Source organism: Ovis aries, chromosome 24, assembly GCF_016772045.2.
Source record: "Ovis aries strain OAR_USU_Benz2616 breed Rambouillet chromosome 24, ARS-UI_Ramb_v3.0, whole genome shotgun sequence".
NCBI classification, from domain to species: Eukaryota; Metazoa; Chordata; class Mammalia; order Artiodactyla; family Bovidae; genus Ovis; species Ovis aries.
Window position 1 is genome coordinate 17,847,566 of NC_056077.1, and position 24,888 is coordinate 17,872,453.

A 24,888-nucleotide genomic window follows, 5' to 3' on the forward strand; every position below is an offset into this window, starting at 1 on the left:
AAGCAAATGTTTGGTAAATAAATGTTGGAGTGGCCCTGTAGAGACAATGGGACAGAGAGTGACCTCTGATCTCTACGTTTCCCCACCACACCTCACCCACATTCTCTGCAGACTTATCTGGTGATAACACTATTCCAGGCACAGGCCCTCTATCTAAATTCTTTCAGCAGTTAGGAGGAAGGTCGAAGTTTCTTCCTGAGTCTTCTGGGCCTTGATTGTTTTCAGTTCAGAATAATCCTCATGGCATATGGCAAAGAGACATTTTGGGGCTGCAAATTTTGTTTGCAGGATCTTAGGGATGGGAAAACATTGTTAACTTTTCTTGTAAGACAAGAATAGCGTCTTACAGTTTTCTCAAGAAGTACCATATTTTCTGAATTATGTTAATGTTTAACAATCAATTTTCGGAAGGAGAAGGAGCACTACATGACGTGTTCACATTGGAAGTAACCAACTTGGAAGCACTAAAATGGGAGTGGTAGGGTCCATACAGTTTTAGAAATTTCAATGAATCTTATGTGAGCCCTGATTCAAAGAAACAAATTAGAAAGAAAAATTAGGAGGCAATTGGAAATTTAAACACTTAATAAATAATTGATGATATAGAGAATTGTTACACACAATGATTTCATAGCCATGATTAAAAAGTTTACTTTTTAGAGAAACGTGCTGAAATACTTATGAACTTATGAATGACATATGTAACCTTATGATGTCAGTGGATAGAGGTGGGGGAAGTTACACTGAATGACTGAAAAGAAGAATATAATTAAGTCTGGATGGTGACCTGGGTTAATTTTTTTCTGCCTACTTTAAATACATACATACATACATGCATACATACATACATATGTATGTATATATATATATGTTTTATTTTTTATTTGGCCTCACTGTGTGATATGCAGGATCCTAGTTCCTCAACCAGGGGTCGAACCCACACTGGCAACAGGGCAGTCCCAACCCCTGGACCACCACGGAAGTCCTGCCTACTTTTTATATCTGAAATGTTTGATAATAAAACACTAAAAGGAAGAGAAATAACAAGCTGCTTCAAAGCTCCTTGCGAGCAGCTGATTGAATAGCGGATGGGCTGGGTCAAGGAGGCATCTATTGACTGGCAGTGAACTGAGAGGGCTGAGCTTTTCTCCACTGGAGATGGCTGGAATGATGGCGGAGGAGACCGAGTTTTCTCACTACGGCGAGAGGCTCAAGTTACGTAGAAGGAAAATGGCCCTGGAGTGTGGGAGGGGAAGAGGGACAAGTGTGAGCCCAAGTGAGAAGCCTCACTGTGTGAGGAGGCCCCGGTTACCCAAGTTGAGACCTGGCTCCGAACAGACACAGCTCACCAGCCGGTTCCCTCACCTCAGCCTCATTCTCCCTCCCTGCGGCCCTCCAGTGCCAAATCCAATTTTCCCAGTAACAAGGAGGAGGATTAATATAATCAGAGCCATGGGCTTGCCCTAAAAACATGGCTCCTGGGGAACAAGGAAATGACTTTCTAGGTCAGGTCAGCATAGTAAATCTTTTAGGCTTTGCAGGCCACATCATTTGGTCTCTGTTGTAACAACTCAACTCCAGACTTGTAGCATGAAAGCAGCCGTAGACAATATGAGACACAGGGACATGGCTGTGTTCCAACACAGCTCTATTTACAAAAGTAGGTGCTGGGCCATATTTGGCCCCTGGGCTCTAGTTTGCTGAGCCCTGTTCTAGATGGACACCAGTAACCCAAGTCATAGTCTCATGCAGGGGTGACAAATAATATAAATAGAAGTGAGTGGGTGGGAAAGATGAAAGGACAGAGAAGGTTACGATCAGATCAGGAATTTGGGAAGTTGAGATGTGACGGTCTAAGATGTGACTGTTCTGTTGGGTGACTGTCACAAAGGAAGATGGGGTCATGGAATCACATGGCCTGGAGGCCTTGGTGTCGGAGGTGTCATCTGTATGAATAATGAAGTATCTGGAGGCTTGTGGGGTGGGTTGAAGAAGATGATGCATGTGAAATCCAGAAGCTGTCAAGGGTGGAGTAATAATGGTCTGGAAGTCAAAGTGGAGATAGTGTATGTAGGGGTTGGGACCCTGGGCTCTGGAACCACAGTTGTGCATACTATACCGTGCTCTACCATTTCCAGCCATGTGACTCAGCACACATGACTTAAGCTTTCAGAGCCTCAGTTTTTCCATCTGGAAAATGGTCTTTCATCTAAACAAAGCTAGTTCCTTACCTTGGAGAAATTCTGGTTCCAGCTATTAAGGAAATACATCTTTCCCCACTAATGACACATATATGAATGGGTACATTTCAGTTGTTTGAAGGGAGTTATTTTTAATTTATTAGCTGATCTATTCAGCTAATATTTATTATATGCATAAAGTGAAGTGAAATTGCTCAGTCGTGTCCAACTCTTTGCGACCCCATGGACTGTAGCCTACCAGGCTCCTCCCTCCATGGGATTCTCCTGGCAAGAGTACTAGAGTGGGTTGCCATTTCCTTCTCCAGGGGATTTTCCCGACTCAGGGATTGAACCCGGGTCTTCCGCATTCCAGGCAGAAGTTTAACCTCTGAGCCACCAGGGAAGCCTATTATATGCTTAATTGTACTCTAAAATCATGAAGCAGGCATATTCATAAACTGTCCGGCTACCATTTACTGGATGCCTACTGTGTGTCATGGAACCATGACACAGACTAACATGGTCGTTTGTCTTCATGGACAGATTTTATGCACAGTGGGAACTGCAATGTACATAGACTTATTTATGCTAATTCAATGTACTTTTGGCAGAAGGAGAGAGAAGGAGAGGGAGAGGAATAGAGAGAAACAAGATCTTTTAAAAATGCAGGCAGTTTCCCCTGCATTTACTCTGGAGGTGAAGCATAAAATGGGACACAGGATTTAGCTCTGTCCTTAGTTGTCTTCAGTTTTATGTGACACTTACCATGTGAGCAGCCTAGAAGGCAACTGCTTCCTTCTGTGTCTGTCTGTCTGCCTACATAACCTACCTAACCACCTGCCACCCAACCAAGCATTTATATAGTGTTTATGTGTGTGCTCAGCCATGTCAGACTCTTTGTGGCCCCACAGACTGTAGCCTGTCAGGCTCCTCTGTCCATGGAATTTTCCAGGCGAGAATACTGGAGTGGGTTGCCGGTGTATATAGTATTTGAAGTGAAGTGAAAGTGTTAGCTGCTCAGTCATGTCCAATTCATTGTGACCCCATGGACTGGAGCCCACCAGGCTCCAATGTCCATGGAATTTTCCAGGCAAGAATACTGGAGTGGGTAGCCATTCCCTTCGCCAAGGGATCTTCCTCACCCGAGGGTCAAACCCGAGTCTCTTGCTTTGCAGACAGTTTCTTTACTGTCTGAGCCACCAGGGAAGCCCTGCTGTTTACTCAGGTACTATTCTGAACAGTATATAAATATTACCTAATTTAACTCCCATGACAATCGTACAAAGTGGGAACTATTATTTACCCACTGTTAATCAAGTTAGCCTAGACTAGGTTCTAGGTACAAATAATAGCCGAAAGAACAATTTATTTCACACTTACGCAAAGACTGATATAGGTTGGACAGCCTCTTATAAATTATAGCTATTTGGAACAACTCATTTTTGAAGTCACTAAAACAAAAAGAAGACAAGAATGGAGGAACCACCCTTGTTCTTAATTTTCTCACCTCTTCTCACAGAGCAAGGCCTCAAAACATCTGTAAGGGAGGGTGAGATATGTAAGGAAACACTGGATAGCCCATGGGTCCTAGCTGTGTTAACAGCAGCCGTATGTCAGAGAAAAAGCTGAGGCACAACGATGTAAGTTACTTCTCAAGGTCAAAAGCTAGAGAATAGCAGGGATAGGATTCGGACCCAAGCTGCCTGGCTCCAGAGTCAGTGCTTGTTGGAGCATGACTAATTACTCCGCCCTTCTGCCTATCACCTGGTACTTAGTGATCAGTACTAAGATGGAAAACACAGGCTACCTGAGACCACTGGAAAGGTGCCATGTCTTTATATGGGTAATTGAAGGTGTGCCAAGGGAAAGTTTTGGCTAAGTGTGATTTTCATCTTATATGCTCATTTTAGAGTCGGCTCTTGTGTCAGATGCCACTCCTTTGTATATATTATGTGTCCTAGCATTTATTGCCTCAAATAATCTTAACTACAAGCCGAGGGAGCCATCTAAAATATGAGTTTGGATTTATTTTAATGTTCTTCTTAAAATAAATTCCCCCAAGTCCAGCTGTCTTTGAGGCTCGACATCATCATATTGTCAGATCACAGCTGGGAGGTCGCAATCATTTGTCACCAGCGGACCAGCAGCTGCCTATTGCTTATCACATAAATGATGGGTTCTTGTCCCATAGGTCCCAATAATTTAACACGCTCTTCACACTGCCCATCCCTTTTCCATGACTCTTTGCTTTAAGATCTGCACTTTTACGTAGCTGTTTTATATAAACATTGACCACCCTTTAAAAATTCTTAGGTTTATACAAATAATGAAGTTTTACACTATATAGTCTATACCTATCTGTTAAACTGTATAGTGGAAGGAAACATTTTAAGTCAAGGATCATCACAGAATTAAATAACTCTAGATCTAAGTTCTTTCAAAGGGATGTTTCACTCCAAATGGCAAGACTATGGCTTTTGTTTTCCCCTCTACATTATTTTGTAGTTTTCATATTGTCTACAGAGTTACATTAAGAACTAAAAAGACTTGCAAAGTGAAAGAGTATTTATTCTATTTCATTTCATTCCATTTTCTTGCTGTGTTTTAGACATTTATGTTTTTTCCAGCCCTGCACTGAATTCCCCCTTCTTTTGGTTACAGTACTCTCTGTGTTTTTGGAAGGATCATCCCTCTCCCCTTCTCAGTTCAAGCACAAAGTGAACTGACTCCACCTCTGGCTCTGGGCTTGTGACCCAGTATGTGACCAGAGCAGTGAATTCCCCTGACCACCACAGTTAAATGAGAGACAAGCCCAGAGACAACCCCAAGATTTTTCAAGAAGCAACCAGGAAAACTTTTCTGTCTTTTCCTCTAGACTTCCAACTTTGAGGTTATAAGCCTTGAGCTGCTGCTGCTGCTGCTGCTAAGTCGCTTCAGTCGTGTCCGACTCCGTGCGACCCCATAGACGGCAGCCCATGAGGCTCCCCTGTCCCTGGGATTCTCCAGGCAAGAACACTGGAGTGGGTTGCCATGCCTTGAGCAGCTGAGGGCAATTATCTAAAGAGACTGTACCTGGGGTAACAGCAGAACTGAGTGGTGGCCAGAGTCTGAGTCCCTACAGCACGTTTTGAACCTCTCTGATCTCATCTAAAGCTAACTCTACCCCTATTAATAAAGTGAATTAATAAATACCTTTTCTCTTTTCCTTTTTAAAGATAAATAGCACCCCCCTTTTTCCTGTTTTTGCTTAAGCCATTCTGAATAAGGGTTATGAAAGAGCCCTGATATGTTCTTCTACATGATATTTACCCAGCTACCCTCTTGTATTCTGCATTAGTCAGCTCTCTCTAGATTTTGCTCTAGCAACAAACAACCCCTACATCTCAATACCTTATAACAGCTAAGATTCATTCTGCACCCTGTTTTGCTGGCTATGTGTCCTCTTTGGCCCTGCTCCAAGTCTCTTTTCATTCTGGGGCTCGGGAAGGAGGAACAGCACCTTCCTCAGTCCCACGGCAGAGGGAGAAGGGCAATGAGCAACCCAGGCCAATATTACTTCTGCTCACACTTCATTGTTCAGTACAAGCCCCGTGAGCAAGCTCAATATCAGTGTTATAGGGAGTTGACACCACCCGCTTCGGGAAAAACCACAGGCGAATGGAAGAGCAGGGATGCACGATTCTCTTATAGGGAAAGGAGTGATAGTTTGGAGAAATAAAACAATCTGCGCATGTTCCAATCAGCCTTTCAGCAGCGGCAGATTACATCATTTCTCCTCTTTTCCTTGCTCCTGTTTTTGAATCCAGCGATATCCTCTTTTGTTGAATGTAGTCCTGACTTAACCAGCCCATAAGAAACTGAAATTGTTTGCTATCATACTAAGAACAGGAAGCATTTAGCTTTTTATTTTGACCAAAAAGTATTAGTCCAGTTTGCTTGCACAGATCAATCACTAAATAAATACAAGGAACAAAAAGCACGCTGCTGCCTCTCTGGCCCTGTGTCCCTGGGGAAAAGGCTCATGAAAAACATCATTAAAACTGAGACCTTCAATGAAACAAAAATTATGTTATAGAAGAGAAAAGAAAAGTTTCCTTTGGGCGAAATCTCTTTTCAGCTAAGTTCTACCGTTGGATAAAAGAAAAGAAAAATCCTCAATACTTTCAGGTTGGTGAAAGGTATCTTATGACCAAAACCCGCGATGAAAACAGAAGAGTCACTATACCATTTGAGGACAAGCACCAGCGTTTGTATGATGGTCTGTGCTGAGCTTAAGCATTTTGTGAGACCCCAAACCCTCATGCCTTCAGAACGGCACAAGAAATGGCATGTATTCTGCACTAAAGATCATAGTTAGGTGGTAGCCTGGCAAAAATTTTGTTGTCATGCCCTGTTGAAAGGAAAAAAACCTTTAGACTCATTTTGTCTTATAGAAGACTTCTGTCTCAGTAATTCCAAAGGCCAGAGTATCCTGATAATTAATCTTTTTTTTTTTTTTTTCTTGCTCTTTATGTTAACTTTCGTCTTCAAACAGGAAGGAAAGAGAGCTGCTTCTTGAGTTCAGGACATGCTGAGTGCCTCTCTCTCAATGGAGGTGTGTCGCGGGGGTGGCCCTTTCCCTGGGGCCCACAGTCTGCTTCCTTTCCTTCCTGTCGTTTCTGTGTGGCTCTTTGGGGAGAGACCCAGGGAGCCTGCATGAGGCAGCATGGCAGACACCTCTGGGTTCCAGTCTGAGCTCTGATGTTTAGTAGTTGGAATATTAGTTTCCTATGACTGTTTAGTAAATTACCACAACCTTGGTGGCTTAAAGCAGCACAGATTTATTTTCTTACAGTTCTGGAGGCTAGAAGCCCAAGATCAGTTTCACAGGGCTCAGGTCTGTGTTGACAAGGCTGGTCCCTTCTCGAGACTCTAGGGGAGAATACTTTTCTGGTCTTTTCTGGTATCTGGAGGCTGCCTGCATCCTGGAAGGCTCCTGTTCCTTTCCTTGCATCGCTCTGACCTCTTGTTCCTCTTGTCCCGGGGCCTGCTTCTGTAGCAGTATCTCCATCTGCTTTCCTCTCACAAGGACCCTCTTATAAGGACCCTTGTGATTATATCATTAGGCCAACCTAGATAATCCAGGATAATCTCAAGACCATTCACTTAATCACAGCTACAAAGCCTTTTTGCCATATAAGGGAGTATATATGTATGTATATATATTCACAGAGTCTGGGGACTGGAGGTGGACATCTTGGGACCTGTATGCAGCCAACATAATGTATGATGTTAGGTGACCTGGAGCTATCCCTTCACATCTCTGGACCTTACTCCTCTCTTCTGTACTATGGGGATGGTAATAAAACCTACATCATAGGGTTGCTGTGACAGTTAAAGATGGCATCAGAGCTTTTTTTGTTGCAAGCAATGGAAAGTTAAAGGCTACTTGAGAAAAAAGGTATGTATTGAAGGTAAAAAGATAACCCACAGACACAAAAGGAAATATAAGGGTCTGGCCTAAGAAGCAGATTTAGGGACCCACGGTGCATAGATCCCTCTAGTCTTTGACATTCCACTCAAGATTCCTGCTCCAGAGAAAGGGCATCTGCTTGGCTCAACCTGGGTTTCAGATGCACACCTCGGCCCAGGGAGGGCAAGGCACCGTAACCCACGTTACCCCTGACATAGGGTGGGGAGCAGTCAGAACAAAATCTGAGGGCTGATACCACAAGAAGGGGGAGGGTATGAAAGGCAAATAAAAATGAAAGATATTCTTACTGCAGAGGGCTCACGGTAGGTATTCAAAGAATGATAGCTTTTATCTTATCCTTAATCTTAAGAGAATAGTAATCGTTGCTTTGGCAAGATGAAACACGGGGAGCAGCATGACCAGGCAAGAGAAAGACAGAATATCTGCATTTAACCTCAGCTCTGCCACTGATACATTCTGACACTAAGGGAAGTCCTCTGTTTTCTTATCTATAATAATACTTATCCCCTCAAAAATGCTGATTGAATGCCTTCCTTTTTCCCGGTACTTTTTCTAGGTACCATAGATACAAAGTACCATGGGTACAAAGACAGAAAGTCTTGGCTCCTGTGGAATTTACCTTGTAAGGACAGACAATAACCAAATTCACAAATAAATATATTGTGTAATGTAAAGAAGACCCAAGAGCTCTGAAGAAAAATAAAGCCGAGTAAGTGGATTGAGAGTCACAGGCCTGGGGTAAGAGGTACTAGTGTTTTTAGGGAAGGCAGGGAAGCTCACTTCTCCAAGGAGGTGACACTGGCACCTGAATGACACATGGAGGGAGCCAACTTTATGAAGACTGGAAGGAAGAGTGCTCCAGGCAGAGGGAACAGCCACTGCAAAGTCCCAGAGACAGGAACATGGCCAGTGAGGCACGAAGAGACGAGGGAGGCCGAGAGAATGGGAGGACATGAAGACAAAGAGGCTAGCGAGGCTGCCTCTTTGGTGGGGCCTCGGATGCCATGATGAAGAGTTTGGATTCTTTTTTTTTTTTTTTCTTCTGAGTGTGATAGGAAACCACTGGAGGGTTCTGAACAGAAGAGTGAGGTAATCCAATTTATCTTATAAAAAGATCACCCTGGCAGCTGGAGGGGGAGTTGACCAAAGTTTTGCACTACTAGTGCAAACAGAGAGGCCAGTGAGCAGGCGCTTGCAGGCAGGAGGTGATTGTGGCTTGCAGTGGAGAAGGTGAGAAGAGGTCGGATTTGGGATCTACTTTGATGTTGGATGTGGGGTGACAGAGAGCTAAGGCAAGAATGACTTGGAGATTTCAGGCCCAAGCAAGTAGCTGAATGGGAAACCATTTACTGAAATGCTTTGGGGAAAATTAGAGTTAGATATTGAAAGTTAATGGGTTTACTGAAGAATCACAACTTACTGGGAATAAAAACATGAAAACTTTTTTCCTTTTTTTTCTCCAGTATCTACATCACCACATTACTTTGAATCTTTCTTCCATCTAGAAAGTAGCCCTTTAATAACCTTTTGGCCAAATTCCATAACTTCCTAGTCACTGTTTTTAGATAGTCTAATTTCACTGTTTGAGTTCATCTTGTTTATTTTTAAATCCTGAGTCTTTAGTCTCATCCTGAATGCAAAACTCATCTTCCCCGGTTCCCAGCTCCAGCCACAGCTTTCTATGATTCAGGGGTCCTTGACCTTGGAAGATAGAGAAATTACCTCTTTATTTTCACTGATCTCTAACTGAAATTTAGCCTCTCTTTTACTTATGAATGTGGGACACAAACTTCAATAGTATCCACAGTAACTGTAACTTTGTCTCTAATAGCAACAATCAGATGTTTTCACATCCAGCTACGGTTGTTACAGTGATCTTGAAATATCATTTACACTTGTCTCTTTCTTCAAATTATATTAGTTAATGGAACTGCCATTAGCAGTTTTATTTACAGTATGATTTAGAAGCAAGTAAATTAGTATTTTACCAACAGTTAAAAAAAAATATTTTGATAACTGTTGTTGTTGTGTTCAGTCACTCAGTCGTGTTCGACTCTCTGCAACCCCATGGAATGTAGCCCACCAGGCTCCTCTGTCCATAGATTTTCCGAGCAAGAATACTGGAGTGGGTTGCTGTTTCTTCCTCCAGGGGATCTTCCCAACCCAGAGATTCCTCTGTGTCTCCTGCATTGGTAGGCTGATTCTTTACCACTGCACCATCTGGGAATCCCATTTTGATAACTGTATTTTAATCTAATTGGTTTGCTTAAAAATCTTATGTATTTACTATTGTATTTTTAAAAATATTATTCAGAGAAGAAATTCAAATTTCCAAAACGTAAAGGGATTATGGCACAAAACAAGTTAAGATGTGCTGTGAGAAGTTTGGAAGAGGTGAGGAAGGAGGCTGTCTGCTCTTCCCAGGCTCCTCTGGAGCAGGAAGAGGGGCACAGAAAGAGGCAGAACTCCTTAAGGTCCTCCTTAAACCAGTTTGGAGAAAACATGTACTCAGTTACGAAGAGACTCAATAACACAGCAATCTGGGCATATTTATTGAGCAGCGTAAAATAACCAGCCCTGGTGTTGAAGATGGTTAAACCTGCAGCCCAAGGGTGAGCACAAGGTCTTGCAGTGTATTGTTAGGGAGCACTGTTGACTGGACCCTTATGTGGCTTCCAATGACAGGGTTGGCAAAATGGGACTTGACCCTGTGTTTATGTGGGAGAATGATTCAGCCCGATGCTGGGTAATAACTGTTTTGTTGGTCTCTCAGAGTGGAGTTGGTGGGCAGGTAAGCAAGAGGTTTCTTGGAACCATTCCTCATGTCATGAAAGGCTGGATTAAAAGAATCCTAGGAGATTCTGGACTTAATGACTAGTCTGGAAGTCCCATTCCAGATAACTTCTACTGCAGGGGTCCCCAGTGTCTGGGATCTAATGCCTGGAGGCATTACTAATCACTAATCTGAAGTGGAGCTAATGTAATAATAATAGAAATAAAGTGCACAATAAAGGTAATGCACTTGAGTCAAACCACCTCCTACCCCTGGCCCATGGAAAAATTGTCATCCACGAAACCAGTCTCTGGTGCCAAAATTTGGGGACCACTAGTCTATTGTACTTCTCCCAAATATTTGAGGTTCAGTCCTCAAGATGGTGATGAGCCTCCAACATAGAATGTTTGGGAAACCAATTAAGGCTGAGGGCAGGGACTGGGTAATCTCTTTTGCTGAATACCATGAGTAGAGGTTTTCAAATGCCAGCCCTATGAGTTGGTGAAAGGTTTTATGAATGATGGTTGATTTGGGGCCTGTGTCATTTTGTAAATGACTTTGCATCTAGCTTATTCTTTCACGTTACAAGAAAACAACTTAATCTTTTACCTAATGAAAAGTGGAACAAATTTGGATTTCAAGATTCAGTTTTCAATATAAAGCAGGCCATTCTCCTTCCTGCTTTTTCTTCATAAATGCCATTTCAGATGAGATCGGACGCATTCAGGGTGGTATGGCCATAGACCATAAATGCCGTTTCAGATGGTAACTTTCATCTTGCAACTGGATGGAGAAGTTAATAAAGACTAACTTCTCAGATTCTCTTGTGCATTTTGTGAGTATGCTACAACTTCTCTAGGTTCTGAAATATTTTGCTGATCCTCCAAAAATTGTCGGGAGCAGGGGAAGAGTTGTGTGTGTGTGTGTGTGTGTGTGTGTGTGTGCACGTGTGTGTATTTATACATACATGTGTACACAGTCAGAAGAGTACCTTCTTGTTCCTTCTCAAAATTACAGAATCAATTGTGATTCAAATAGATTTAATTCAGGTTTGAGGAAAAAAAGGAAGAAGAGCTGACAAATGTGCACTACCAATAAGACAATTCTTGGAAACACTCAGCAGTACTGTTGCGCCATTGGAATGCTCAAACCTGTTTGCATGGGGATGGGGTTCGGGGGTCCAGTTTAAGCCCATGGGAGCCTCAGCTGCTTTCTCCTGGGATTGACACTCTTGTTTCCCCTCCCCTCCCCAGTTCCCCGAAGATGAGCAGTCACCTCTACTCGATCTCAATTTTTATTTGACCTGAAGCCAGTTGCACTGATTCCAAGAGAGAGAAAAGGGCTTGGAATGGCTTCTATCCATTTGAGCTGGGCTGCTGAAATGACTAATAATTCCTAGGGACTTCTCTCCAAGGATTAAGTTCTCTTCTTCTGCCCTGATTCACACTTATTCTTGGTTTGGGAACTAGGCAGTTCAGTTCAGTCACTCAGTTGTGCCTGACTCTTTGTGACCCCATGGACTGCAGCACGCCAGACCTCCCTGTCCATCACTAACTCCCGGAGTTTACTCAAACTCATGTCCATCGTGTTGGTCATGCCATCCAACCATCTCATCCTCTGTTGTCCTCTTCTCCTCCTGCCTTCAATCTTTCCCAGCATCAGGATCTTTTCCAATGAGTTGGTTCTTCGCATCAGGTGGCCAAATTATTGGAATTTCAGCTTCAGCATCAGTCCTTCCAATGAATATTCAGGACTGATTTCCTTTAGGATGGACTGGTTGGATCTCCTTGCAGTCCAAGAGACTCTCAAGAATCTTCTCCAACACCACAGTTCAAAAGCATTAATTCTTTGGCACTCAGCTTTCTTTATATTTCAACTCTGACATCCATACACGACTACTGGAAAAACCATAGCTTTGACTAAACAGAGCTTTGTTGGCAAAGAAATGTCTCTGCTTTTTAATATCTGTCTAGGTTGGTCATAGCTTTTTTTTCCAAGGATCGAGTGTCTTTTAATTTCATGGCTATGGTCACCCTCTGCAGTGATTTTGGAGCCCCCCAAAATAAAGTCTTTCACTGTTCCCATTGTTCCCCTGTCTATTTGCCATAAAGTGATGGGACCAGATGCCATGATCTCAGCTTTCTGAATGTTGAGTTGTAAGCCAACTTTTTCACTTTCCTCTTTCACTTTCATCAAGAACTAGACAGAGCCCCATTATTTCACCAGGAAAGCCGGGGCATCATTAAATGTGGCCTCACATTACTGCTTAAAGGCCTAATAGAAATCTCATTTCGCTTTTTGAAGATGCCATTGTGATGCAAAGTGATCTGGGGTCTCATTACTACCGGAAGTCCTTTGTTGGACTGACCGGGCCTTTCGTGTCCCCAGATTCTCCATCTCCTCTCCTGCTGCTGCTGCTGCTGCTAAGTCGCTTCAGTCGTGTCTGACTCTGTGCGACCCCATAGACGGCAGCCCATCAGGCTCCCCCATCCCTGGGATTCTCCAGGCAAGAACACTGGAGTGGGTTGCCATTTCCTTCTCCAATGCATGAAAGTGAAAAGCGAAAGTGAAGTCGCTCTGTTGTGTCCGACTCTCAGCGACCCCATGGACTGCAGCCTTCCAGAACCCTCTGTCCATGGGATGTTCCAGGCAAGAGTACTGGAGTGGGGTGCCATTGCCTTCTTCTATCCTATCCTACGGCTATTCCAAAACAGGGATATGGATACGTTGAGGATTTCATAATATCAGTACAGAGAAACATACTGAAAACAAGAAAACTGCAGCTCCATAGAAAGGCCCCAGCAAGCCTCCCCTCAGATACTCATGACACACTCCACTTTGTTCTGCTGTCCTGACACTGGATTTCTCTGTGGAGCATCAGGCAAATGAACACCTGCCAAGTTATTGCTGTAAGAATTAATCAAGAGGGCAATTTCAATGATTACAACTTCTCCTCGCTCATTTTTTTTCCTTCCAGACAAATGGCTGTGCTTTCCTCTGTTGAACACTCACAGCTCCTAGACCCTGAATTCCATGTGAAAGAACTTTTGAGTTGTCCTCCTCTTTTCTGTGGACCACTTCCTGTGGGCAGTCTAAATTCTCAGCAGGAAAGGGTCAGTGACCTTGGAAGATGCATGTCACCCCTCTATGCCTGAGTCTCTTCACTCTAAAAGGACAACAACAGCTCATTATTAACGTTGTGAGGATTTAATGAAACAGCGCATGGAAAGAGCTCAGCGCGCTGGGCCAAGCAGAGGCTCATCCCACGAAGATTTATTGAGTGTCTACTGTGTGCCAGACATGCTCCCAACTGCTGGAAATGCCAGAGGAGCAAACGCAGGCCCAGTTTCTGTTCTTATGGAGCTTTCAGTCCAGTTGAGGATTAGGATGTTAATTAGACAATCACACAGATTTATATCTCCAAATTGGGCCAAGGACTAGGAAGGAAAATTGTACAGTGGCCCTGATCTAATCAAAGCACATGGTTTCATAACATTTGAGGGGCGATCGGAAGAAAGAATATGAGTAAACTGGGAGAAAGAGGTCTCAGCCCCAATGCGCCTTTGATCACATTAGGAAAAAGGGCCTCTGTCCTGGAACAGAAGTGGCAGAGCATGTGCTGGGGTTTCAGTGCCTCTGGCCCATCTGTTGGGAGCCTTTGAGGAGAGAACAACTCACACAACTGTATGCAGTGATCTGGCTGGAAGTAAGAGGATATTGGAGACAGAAGAAAGCCCCTCTGCCAAGGCCCTGAGGTGGGAGGGCACGTTGGAGGAGATGAAAGGGGCCCCTCTGGTTGGAGCCAAGGAGCAAGGCTGGTGGGAGGGGAGTCAGGGTGCTCTGAGCATGTCAGCTGGCATTGATGCACAATAGCATTATTCTCACGAAGTCACTGCCAACCCACCAAGGTCTCTTCAGAAACACCAAGGTTTTTCTAGATGCTATTGATTTTTAACTAGTGAAGGAAAATTCCTTCAGGGATGTGATTTGCTGGTGTCACACAACTGAGATTGACAGAATAAGGGCAATGTACAAGGAGAAATGTTTAATGAGAAAGCAGGGAGACCATGTGCCTCCAGAAAAACACAAATACTCTCTTAAAGCCCAGAAAACTAGATATTAGGCAAAAAGAAGTGGGAACAAAAAACAGAACAAAGAAACAAAAAGGCAAATAAAAGCACAGCATTAGGGAAAGGTTTCTAATAGCACTATCATTTGGAGGTTGTAATTCTCTCTCCAAAGAAGTAGACTCTCCTTTCCTTGGTCTCCTAAGAAAGACCCACCCCGCTGGAGACCCAGAGCCTGGCAACACTGCACTTGCTAGAAAAATGGTCCTGATCATCTCTCAGGTTCTTTCTGGCTTTGATGTCTTTGATTTTGGAGTAATCCAAAAGAGTATTCATTAATTCACACAAATATACTGTATCAAGGGTGGAATTTTTTGTTGTTGTTTTTAAGTCTGAGTGTAGTGGGAAATAAAACCCCAGATCCTAGAGAATTGTGCATTGTTGCCTATTAGCTCTGGAATCTGTCGGGCTGGACATCTGCAAGCGGTGGCCCAGTGGAGGGCTGGTGTCAGCACAACTTGTGAGGGAAGCCTGGGCTTGGGGAAGTGGGTAAGTCTGGATCCAGATGCTGTGGAGGCCACTCACAAGCTGTGTGACCCTGAGCGGGTGAGTCAACCTCTCTCCGTACACAGTAAGAGTGGCTGTAAACTCAAGTGATGACTGTCATTAGGGATAGCCTTGCAGCCAAGACTCTCGGGGATCCCCCACATGCAAAGTCATTTCTGGGGATCCTGCCTGGAGGGCAGCCTCCAAGTCACCTACATTCTTTCAGGGATTTATTTCTTTGCATTATATTTGAAAAGTCCTGACTTTTGGTCTTTCAGAGATAGCAGTGCTTTGGGGAAAGTTAAGGAATCAGAATTAAGTCAGACTTGTAAAATCTTGTCAGCAGTTAGTAATCTCTAAACCGCGTTTAGGAAATAAACAACAAGAAGAGAGCATTTAGTCATTTTAAATGCGGTATTCATGATCAAAAATCCCATCATAATCATAGAATCCCACAAGAGCAGACACTGTCAATTTAACCAGCACTTGAGATATTTTATTGCTCATTAAGATGTAATAGAAAAACAACTTAAAAATGTGCTTGACTTAAAACCACATTAAGCTGGAATGTACACCAATCAGAGAAAATTGCAATATTTCAGGAAAGAAATGAGGTACTTAATCTCCCTCCAAAAAAGAGCCTTTTGTTATGTCTCAGTCATGATGCTATATCTAAAGGTGGCTTCTGCTTTTTCTTTTACTTTAAGGTCACATATGCAGCTTTCCAGGAGAAGGAAATGGCAACCCACTCCAGGATTCTTGCTTGGAGAATCTTGTGGACAGAGGAGCCTGGCGGGCTACCGTCCATAGGGTCGCACAGAGTCAGGCACAACTGAAGCACAGTATTCTTGCCTGGAGAATCCCAGGGACAGAGAACCCTGGTGGGCTGCCATCTATGGGGTTGCACCGAGTTGGACATGACTAAAGTAACTTAGCAGCAGCAGCAGCATGCAGCTTTCCAACCTGAGCCCTTCAAAACAGAGCAGGCTAATAATGATTTAAGAGTATGCTGGTTAAAAAAAAAAAGAAAATTCCATCCAAGATTTTAAAACAAATGCTAACTCAAGCCTAAACTTTTCTATGAAAAATGACATTGCTGCTTTCTAAGAATGGGACTGGATGAGGCACTTAATCAGAGAGGCCATTATGTTGTCAAAGGCTCTGCTGAGGCGGTAAGACAGATTCTCATGGGCTTATGACCATTTTATTGCCTTTCAGCCCACGGCCGGCAATCCCGCTCTCCCTCCTGCTGACAGAATCGGAAGCAGCACTCTGTATCCAGTCCTTCTGGAGAGCCTACCTGGTAAGCGTCATGTGCAATTTTGGCATTCCGTCTGGTGGGGAATTTGTGTACTGTGAAGGACTCGAGGGAAAACCTGGAGACGAATTTGAAACACAGGTTAGGATAGCTAACATCCAGACCTTGGAAATAGGATTCTCTCTCTGTAAAACAGGTCTTAAAGAGTAATTTAGAATTTCTACCAAAACTTATTTCACAATTGTCATTAAAACTACCCTGCAACCTTTCTAATAGTTTACTTTTTATTGAGGTAACTTTAGTTTATAACACTTTCTACGTTTCCTGTGTATGACATATTTCTGCCTTGTATGCACTACAGCATGCTCACCAACAGAAATTTTGTTTCCATCCATCACCCTACAGTTGATCTCCTTTACCCATCTCACCCTCCCCCAGCCTCTTCCCCTCTGGTAATCTATATCTCCATATTGCTTTGGTTTGGTTCATTTATTTTATGTTTTGGTTTGTCATTTTTTTTTATATTCCACATATAAGTGAAATTATTCAGAATTTGTCTTTCTTCATCTTACTTAGTGTAATACCCTTAAGGTCTAACCATGTTGTTGCAAGTGGCAGGATTTCTTTTTTTGTGTGACTGAGTAATATTTCAGTGTGTGTGTGTGTGTGTGTGTGTGTGTGCATTACATCTTTACTCATTCATCCATTGATGGGCACTTATTTTGTTTCCCTATCTTGGCTATTGTGAACAATGCTGTGGTGAAAATAGAGGTGTGTGAATATATATATGCTGCTACTGCTGCTAAGTCACTTCAGTCATGTCCAACTCTGTGCGACCCCATAGACGGCAGCCCACCAGGCTCCCCCGTCCCTGGGATTCTCCAGGCAAGAACACTGGAGTGGGTTGCCATTTCCTTCTCCAATGCACGAAAATGAAAAGTGAAACTGAAGTCGCTCAGTTGTGTCCAACCCTCAGCAACCCCATGGACTGCAGCCTTCCAGGCTCCTCCATCCATGGGATTTTCCAGGCAAGAGTACTGGAGTGCGGTGCCATTGCCTTCTCTGGAATATATATATATATATATATATGTACATATATACACACATATACATATATATATATTCAAATTAGTGTTTTCATATTCTTTGGATAATTACCCAGAAGTGGAATAGCTGGATCATATGATGTTCTATTTTTATGTTTTTGAGGGACCATGATGTGTTCCAGAGTGGTTTCACTAGTTTACATTCCCACCAACAGTGCACAAGCTTTCCCTTTTCTCCACATCTTTATGAACACTCCTTATTTCTTGACTTTTTGATGATACCCATTACAATAAGGATGCTGAGCATCTTTTCATGAGCCTATTGACCATATTTATGTCTTCTTTGTAAAATATCTATTCATCTCTTGTGTCTTTTAAAAGAGTTTTGCTGTTGTTGAATTGTGTAAGTTCTTTGTATATTTTGGATATTAACCCTTTATCAGATATATGATTTGCAAATACCATGTCTCATTCGGTAGATTGTCTTTTTGTTTTGTTGATGGTTTCCTTCTCTGTGCAAAAGCTTTTTAGTTTGATGTAGTACCACTTTTTTTTTCTTTTGTCTCCCTTGCCTGAGGAGACATATCCAGAAATATAGTACTAAGACCAAAGTCTAAGATCATACTTCCTATATTTTTTCCTAGGAGTTTTATCATTTCAAGTCTTGGATTCATTCAAGTATTTAGTTCATTTTGAGTTGATTTTTGTGTGTGGTGAATATTGGACTACTTTCATTTTTTAGCATGTGGCCACTCAGTTTTCCCAACAACGTTTATAGAAGAGACTATCTTTTCTCCACTGGATGTTCTTTGCTCCTTCTTTTAAAAAATTAATTTATCTATTTTACTTTATAATATTGTATTGGTTTTGCCACACATTGACTTGAATCCACCATGAGTGTACATGTGTTCCCCATCCTGAACCCCCATCCCCATCCCATCCCTGTGGGTCATCCCAGTGCAACAGCCCCGAGCACCCTGTATCATGCATCAAACCTGGACTGGCGATTCGTTTCACATATATTTTACATGTTTCAATGCCATTCTCCCATATCATCCCACCCTCGCCCTCTCCCACAGAGTCCAAAAGACTGTTCAATACATCTATGTCTCTTTTGCTGTGTCGCGTACAGGCTTATCGTTACCTTCTTTCTAAATTTCATATATATGCGTTCGTATACTGTATTGGTGTTTTTCTTTCTGGCTTACTTCACTCTGTATAATAGGCTCCAGTTTCATCCACCTCATTAGAACTGATTCAAATGTATTCTTTTTAACGGCTGAGTACTATTCCACTGTGTATATGTACCACAGTTTCTGATCCTTTCATCTGGTCATGGACATCTAGATTGCTTCCATGTCCTGGCTATTATAAACAGTGCTGCGATGAACACTGGGGTACGTGTGTCTCTTTCGATTCTGGTTTCCTCAGTGTGTATGCCCAGCAGTGGGATTGCTGTGTCATATGGCAGTTCTATTTCCAGTTTTTTAAGGAATCTCCACACTGTTTTCATAGTGGCTGTACTAGTTTGCATTCCCATCAACAGTGTAAGAGGCTTCCCTTTTCTCCACACCCTCTCCAGCATTTATTGCTTGTAGACTTTTGGATAGCAGCCATTCTGACTGGCATGAAATGGAACCTCCTTGTGGTTTTGATTTGCATTTCTCTGATAATGAGTGATATTGAGCATCTTTTCATGTGTTTGTTAGCCATCTGTATGTCTTCTTTGGAGAAATCTCTGTTTAGTTCTTTGGCCCACTTTTTGAATGGGTCTTTTATTTTTCTGGAAAGAAGTTGCAGGAGTTGCTTGTATATTTTTGAGATTAATTCTTTGTCCATTGCTTCATTTGCTATTATTTTCTCCTATTTTGAAGGCTGTCTTTTCACCTTGCGTATAGTTTCCTTTGTTGTGCAGAAGCTTTAAATTTTAATTAGGCCCCATTTGTTTATTTTTGCTTTTATTTCCAATATTCTGGGAGGTGGGTCATAGAGGATCCTGCTGTGATTTATGTCAGGGAGTGTTTTGCCAATGTTTTCCTCTAGGAGTTTAATAGTTTCTGGTCTTACATTTAGATCTTTAATCCATTTTGAGTTTATTTTTGTGTATGGTGTTAGAAAGTGTTCTAGTTTCATTCTTTTACAAGTGATTGACCAGTTTTCCCAGCACCACTTGTTAAAGAGATTGTCTTTCTCCATTGTATATTCTTGCCTCCTTTGTCAAAGATAAGGTGTCCATAGGTGTGTGGATTTATCTCTGGGCTTTCTATTTTGTTCCATTGATCTATATTTCTGTCTTTGTGCCAGTACCATACTGTCTTGATGACTGTGGCTTTGTAGTAGAGCCTGAAGTCAGGCAGGTTGATTCCTCCAGTTCCATTCTTCTTTCTCAAGATTGCTTTGGCTCTTCAAGGTTTTTCGTATTTCCATACAAATTGTGAAATTATTTGTTCTAGTTCTCTGAAAAATACCGTTGGTAGCTTGAAGGGGATTGCATTCAATCTATAGATTGCTTTGGGTAGTATACTCATTTTCACTATATTGATTCTTCCGATCCATGAACACGGTATATTTCTCCATCTATTTGTGTCCTCTTTGATTTCTTTCACCAGTGTTTTATAGTTTTCTATATATAGGTCTTTAGTTTCTTTAGGTAGATATATTCCTAAGTATTTCATTCTTTTTGTTGCAATGGTGAATGGAATTGTTTCCTTAATTTCTCTTTCTGTTTTCTCATTGTTAGTGTATAGGAATGCAAGGGATTTCTGTGTGTTGATTTTATATCCTGTAACTTTACTATATTCATTGATTAGCTCTAGTAATTCTCTAGTGGAGTCTTTAGGGTTTTCTATGTAGAGGATCATGTCATCTGCAAACAGTGAGAGTTTTACTTCTTCTTTTCCAATCTGGATTCCTTTTATTTCTTTTTGTGCTCCGATTACTGTGGCCAAAACTTCCAAGACTATGTTGAATAGTAGTGGTGAGAGTGGGCACCCTTGTCTTGTTCCTGACTTTAGGGAAATGCTTTCAATTTTTCACCACTGAGGGTAATGTTTGCTGAGGGTTTGTCATATATAGCTTTTATTATGTTGAGATATGTTCCTTCTATTCCTGCTTTCTGGAGGGTTTTTTAAAAAGTCATAAATGGATGTTGAATTTTGTCAAAGGCTTTCTCTGCATCTATTGAGATAACCATATGGTTTTTATTTTTCAACTTGTTAATGTGGTGAATTACATTGATTGATTTGCGGATATTGAAGAATCCTTGCATCCCTGGGATAAAGCCCACTTGGTCATGATGTATGATCTTTTTAATGTGTTTTTGGATTCTGTTTGCTAGAATTTTGTTAAGGATTTTTGCATCTATGTTCATCAGTGATATTGGCCAGTAGTTTTCTTTTTTTGTGGCATCTTTGTCAGGTTTTGGTATTAGGGTGATGGTGGCCTCATAGAATGAGTTTGGAAGTTTACCTTCCTCTGCAATTTTCTGGAAGAGCTTGAGTAGGATAGGTGTTAGTTCTCTAAATTTTTGATAGAATTCAGCTGTGAAGCCATCTGGTCCTGGGCTTTTGTTTGTTGGAAGATTTCTAATTACAGTTTCAATTTCCATGCTTGTGATGGGTCTGTTAAGATTTTCTGTTTCTTCCTGATTCAATTTTTGAAAGTTGTACTTTTCTAATAATTTGTCCATTTCTTCCAAGATGTCCATTTTATTTGCATATAGTTGCTGATAATAGCCTCTTATGATCCTTTGTATTTCTATGTTGTCTGTTGTGATCTCTCCATTTTCATTTTTAATTTTGTTGATTTGATTTTTCTCCCTTTGTTCTTGATGAGTCTGGCTAATGGTTTGTCAATTTTATTTATCTTCTCAAAGAACCAGCTTTTGGTTTTGTTGATTTTTGCTATGGCCTCTTTTGTTTCTTTTGCATTTATTTCTGCCCTAATTTTTAAGATTTCTTTCCTTCTACTAACCCTGGGGTTCTCCATTTCTTCCTTTTCTAGTTGCTTTAGGTGTAGAGTTAGGTTATTTATTTGATTTTTTCTTGTTTCTTGAGGTAAGCCTGTATAGCTATGAACCTGCCCCTTAGTACTGCTTTTACAGGGTCCCATAGGTTTTGGGTTGTTGTGTTTTCATTTTCATTCATTTCTATGGATATTTTGATTTCTTCTGTGATTTGTTGGTTATTCAGCAGCATGTTGTTCAGCCTCCATATGTTGGGATTTTTAATAGTTTTTCTCCTGTTCAGTTCAGTTCAGTTCAGTCACTCAGTCGTGTCTGACTCTTTGCGACCTTGTGAATCGCAGCACACCAGGCCTCCCTGTCCATCACCATCTCCCAGAGTTCACTCAAACTCATGTTCATCGAGTCGGTGATGCCATCCAGCCATCTCATCCTCTGTTGTCCCCTTCTCCTCCTGCCCCCAATCCCTCCCAGCATCAGAATCTTTTCCAATGAGTCAACTCTTTGCATGAGGTGGCCAAAGTACTCTTAGCAACCCCATGGACTGCAGCCCACCAGGCTCCTCCATCCACGGGGTTTTCCAGGCAAGAGTACTGGAGTGGGGTGCCATTGCCTTCTCCATGCAAGGTAATAGTAGGTTATAAAAATGAAAATTAAAGGAGTAATGGGGACTTAAACATAACAAATAAAATAAAATATTTTTTTAATTAAAAAAATGAGAATAGTAAAAGTATATCTAAGACTTTCTCTGGAGCTGTTGCTTACAGTGTGGGATCAGTTCATTTTCAGATAGTTCCTTGATCCAGCTTGTACTTCTCATGGTCTATAGGCCCCTTCCTATGTAGTCAGTGCTAAGTACAGGGTTTTAATCTATCGCACCTGTCACTTCCAAAGCCGTTCCCTCTGCTTATTTTAGCTTCTTCTGTTTGCTGGTCTCTTCAGTGTCTAATTTCCACCCTGACACAAGGGGTGCAATGGTGGTCACTTTCTTTTAGGCTCACTTGTTCAGTTGTGCTTTGGGGAGGGAGGAACACTGCAAACAAATATCACTGGTGTGTGTTCACAGTGATTCAGCCACACTGGGTTTGCCCACGCTCACGGCGTGGGTGCTTTCCCAGTCTACACTGCTGAGACTCTAGGTTGCTCTGCTGGGAACTATCAGATGCAGGCCTTGGTTTGCATGCACTTCTCAGGTCTAAGCTGTTCAGGTTCAGGTTCTCGGGTACTCCACAAAGGCACAGACTTGGTTGGGCCTGCGTTTTGTGCCCATCCCAGGTCCGAGTGGAGAAGGCAATGGCACCCCACTCCAGTACTCTTGCCTGGAAAATCCCATGGACGGAGGAGCCTGGTAGGCTGCAGTCCATGGGGTCGCTGAGGGTTGGACATGACTGAGTGACTTCACTTTCACTTTTCACTTTCATGCATTGGAGATGGAAATGGCAACCCACTCCAGTGTTCTTGCCTGGAGAATCCCAGGGACAGGGGAGCCTGGTGGGCTGTTGTCTATGGGGTCGCACAGAGTCAGACACGACTGAAGTGACTTAGCAGCAGCAGCAGGTCCAAGTAGCTCAGGTGACCAGTTCCTTGGAGCGTGTAGTCGCCCCCACTTGAAGGCTGTGACTTATCCCCTCCCCTGTCCCAGCTGCTCGGTTTTTGGGTATACAACGGGCACACCGTGTTTCTCTTCTGGGAAGCTGATCTCTGGCTGTGACCCTCCTGGCAGATGTTGACTGTCCAGAATCCCCAAAATCTTGGTTAGCGAAGAAGTCTGCTTGCAGTTTGGTACAGGATGCCTCTCTGGGGCCGCGATTGCCCCCTTCTGGCTCTGGCTGCCCTTGCCTGCCTGTCTCTGGTGGGAGATGATCCGGTCCACAGCCAGCTAGCTCTGCTCAGTCGTTTGTTCTGTGAGCGTGCCTGGCAGTGGTTAGGGCTTTTAGTGGGATCATGGGATAGCTATTCCACAGTCTGGGTTGCTATCTCAAGCTAGTTCCCTCAGATTGCCCTCAGGGCATTGAGGCCTGCTCCTTATCGCTCCTTATCGTAAGCAATGCCGCCCGCTCCTCCATGTCCCTCCCCTTCTTGCTAGTGGGAGATGCGAGTGTCTGGGCTGTTGCACCACTGAGAGTTGCTGTTAGGCACGTAATCTGTGGGTTTAATTATTTATTTTCCCTCCTGGTTATTTTGCTCTCTGAGGTTCCAAGGCTCACCACAGACCCGCTAAAGAGAGTGTTTCCTGGTGTTTGGAAACTTCTCTCTATTTTAAGACTCCCTTCCCGGGACAAATCTACGTCCCTACCTCTTTTGCCTCTCTTTTTATCTTTTATATTTTGTCCTATCTCCTTTCAAAGACAATGGGCTGCTTTTCTGGGTGCTTGATGTCCTCTGCCAGCATTCAGAAGTTGTTCTGTAGAATTTGCTTGGCACTCAAATGTTCTTTTGATGAATTTGTGGGGGAGAAAGTGGTCTCTCCATCCTATTCCTCCACCATCTTAGGACCCCTACCTGCTCCTTTGTTGTAAATTAGGTATCCATATATGTATGGTTTTATTTCTGGGCACTCATTTATGTTCCATTGATCTATGCAACTATCTTTCTGCCAACACCATACTGTTTTGATTACTATAACTTTGTAATATAGCTTGAAATCAGCTTTATTCATTTTTCTCAGGATTGCTTTGGCTATTTGGAGTCTTTTGTGATTTCATATAAATTTTAGAATTTTAAATTCTATTTCTGTGAAAAATGTCCTTGGAATTTTTATAAGGATCATATTGAATCTGTCTGCATAAGTAATATTGACATTTTAACCATGTTAATGCTTCCAATCCATAAGCATGAAATATCTGTCCATTTATTTGTGTATTATTCAATTTCTTTTAGCAATATCTTATAGTTTTTAGAGTACAAGTCTTTTGCCTCTTTCGTTAAATTTATTCCAAGATATTTTATCCTTTTTGTTGTTATCTTAAATGGGATTGTTTTCTTAACTTCTCTTCCTGCTACCTAATTGTTTGCATGTAGAAATGCAATAGATTTTTGTATATTGATTTTTGTACCCTGTAACTTTACTGTATTCATTTATTATTTTTTAATATTTTTGTAACATCTTAAGGATTTTCTGTATATAAAATTATGCCATCCTCATATTGTAGCAGTTTTACTTCATTCTTTCCAATTTGAATGTCTTTTATTTCTTTTTCTTGCCTAGTTGCTTGGGTTAGGACTTCTAATACTATGTTGAATAAAAGTGGTGAGAGTGGGCATCCTTTTCTTGTTCTTGATTTTAGAGGGGGAGTGTTACTAATCCAAACTCAGGTCTTCTCACCAGATGCACAGTAAAACCAATCTACTGGCACTGGGTTGTGGTGAAGGAAAGTATAGTATTTATTGCAGGTTACCAAACAAGGGGAATGGGCAGCTAATGCTCAAAAGACCCGAACTCCCTGGGAAAGATTTAGAGACAGTGTTAGAGGTGAAAGTCACAGGGAACCTAATCAACTCATAGACAATTTTCTGATTGGTAGACAGTGAGGATGGTATTTCAGGAAGCTCTATAATCAATTTTCCAACTCCAGCTGGTCTAG

General features: G+C 42.2%; 1 protein-coding gene across 2 annotated transcripts in view; it reads left to right on the forward strand.

Moving 5' to 3' along the window:
- The window catches only part of IQCK (IQ motif containing K), a 151,151-nt gene that overhangs the window by 59,579 nt on the left and 66,684 nt on the right, over positions 1–24,888 (forward strand). For both annotated transcript variants that reach the window (XM_004020807.6, XM_042240479.2), the window contains one exon: positions 16,258–16,342. In XM_004020807.6, coding sequence (XP_004020856.4) covers positions 16,258–16,342 — 85 coding nt within the window. The remainder of the gene's footprint in view (positions 1–16,257; positions 16,343–24,888) is intronic.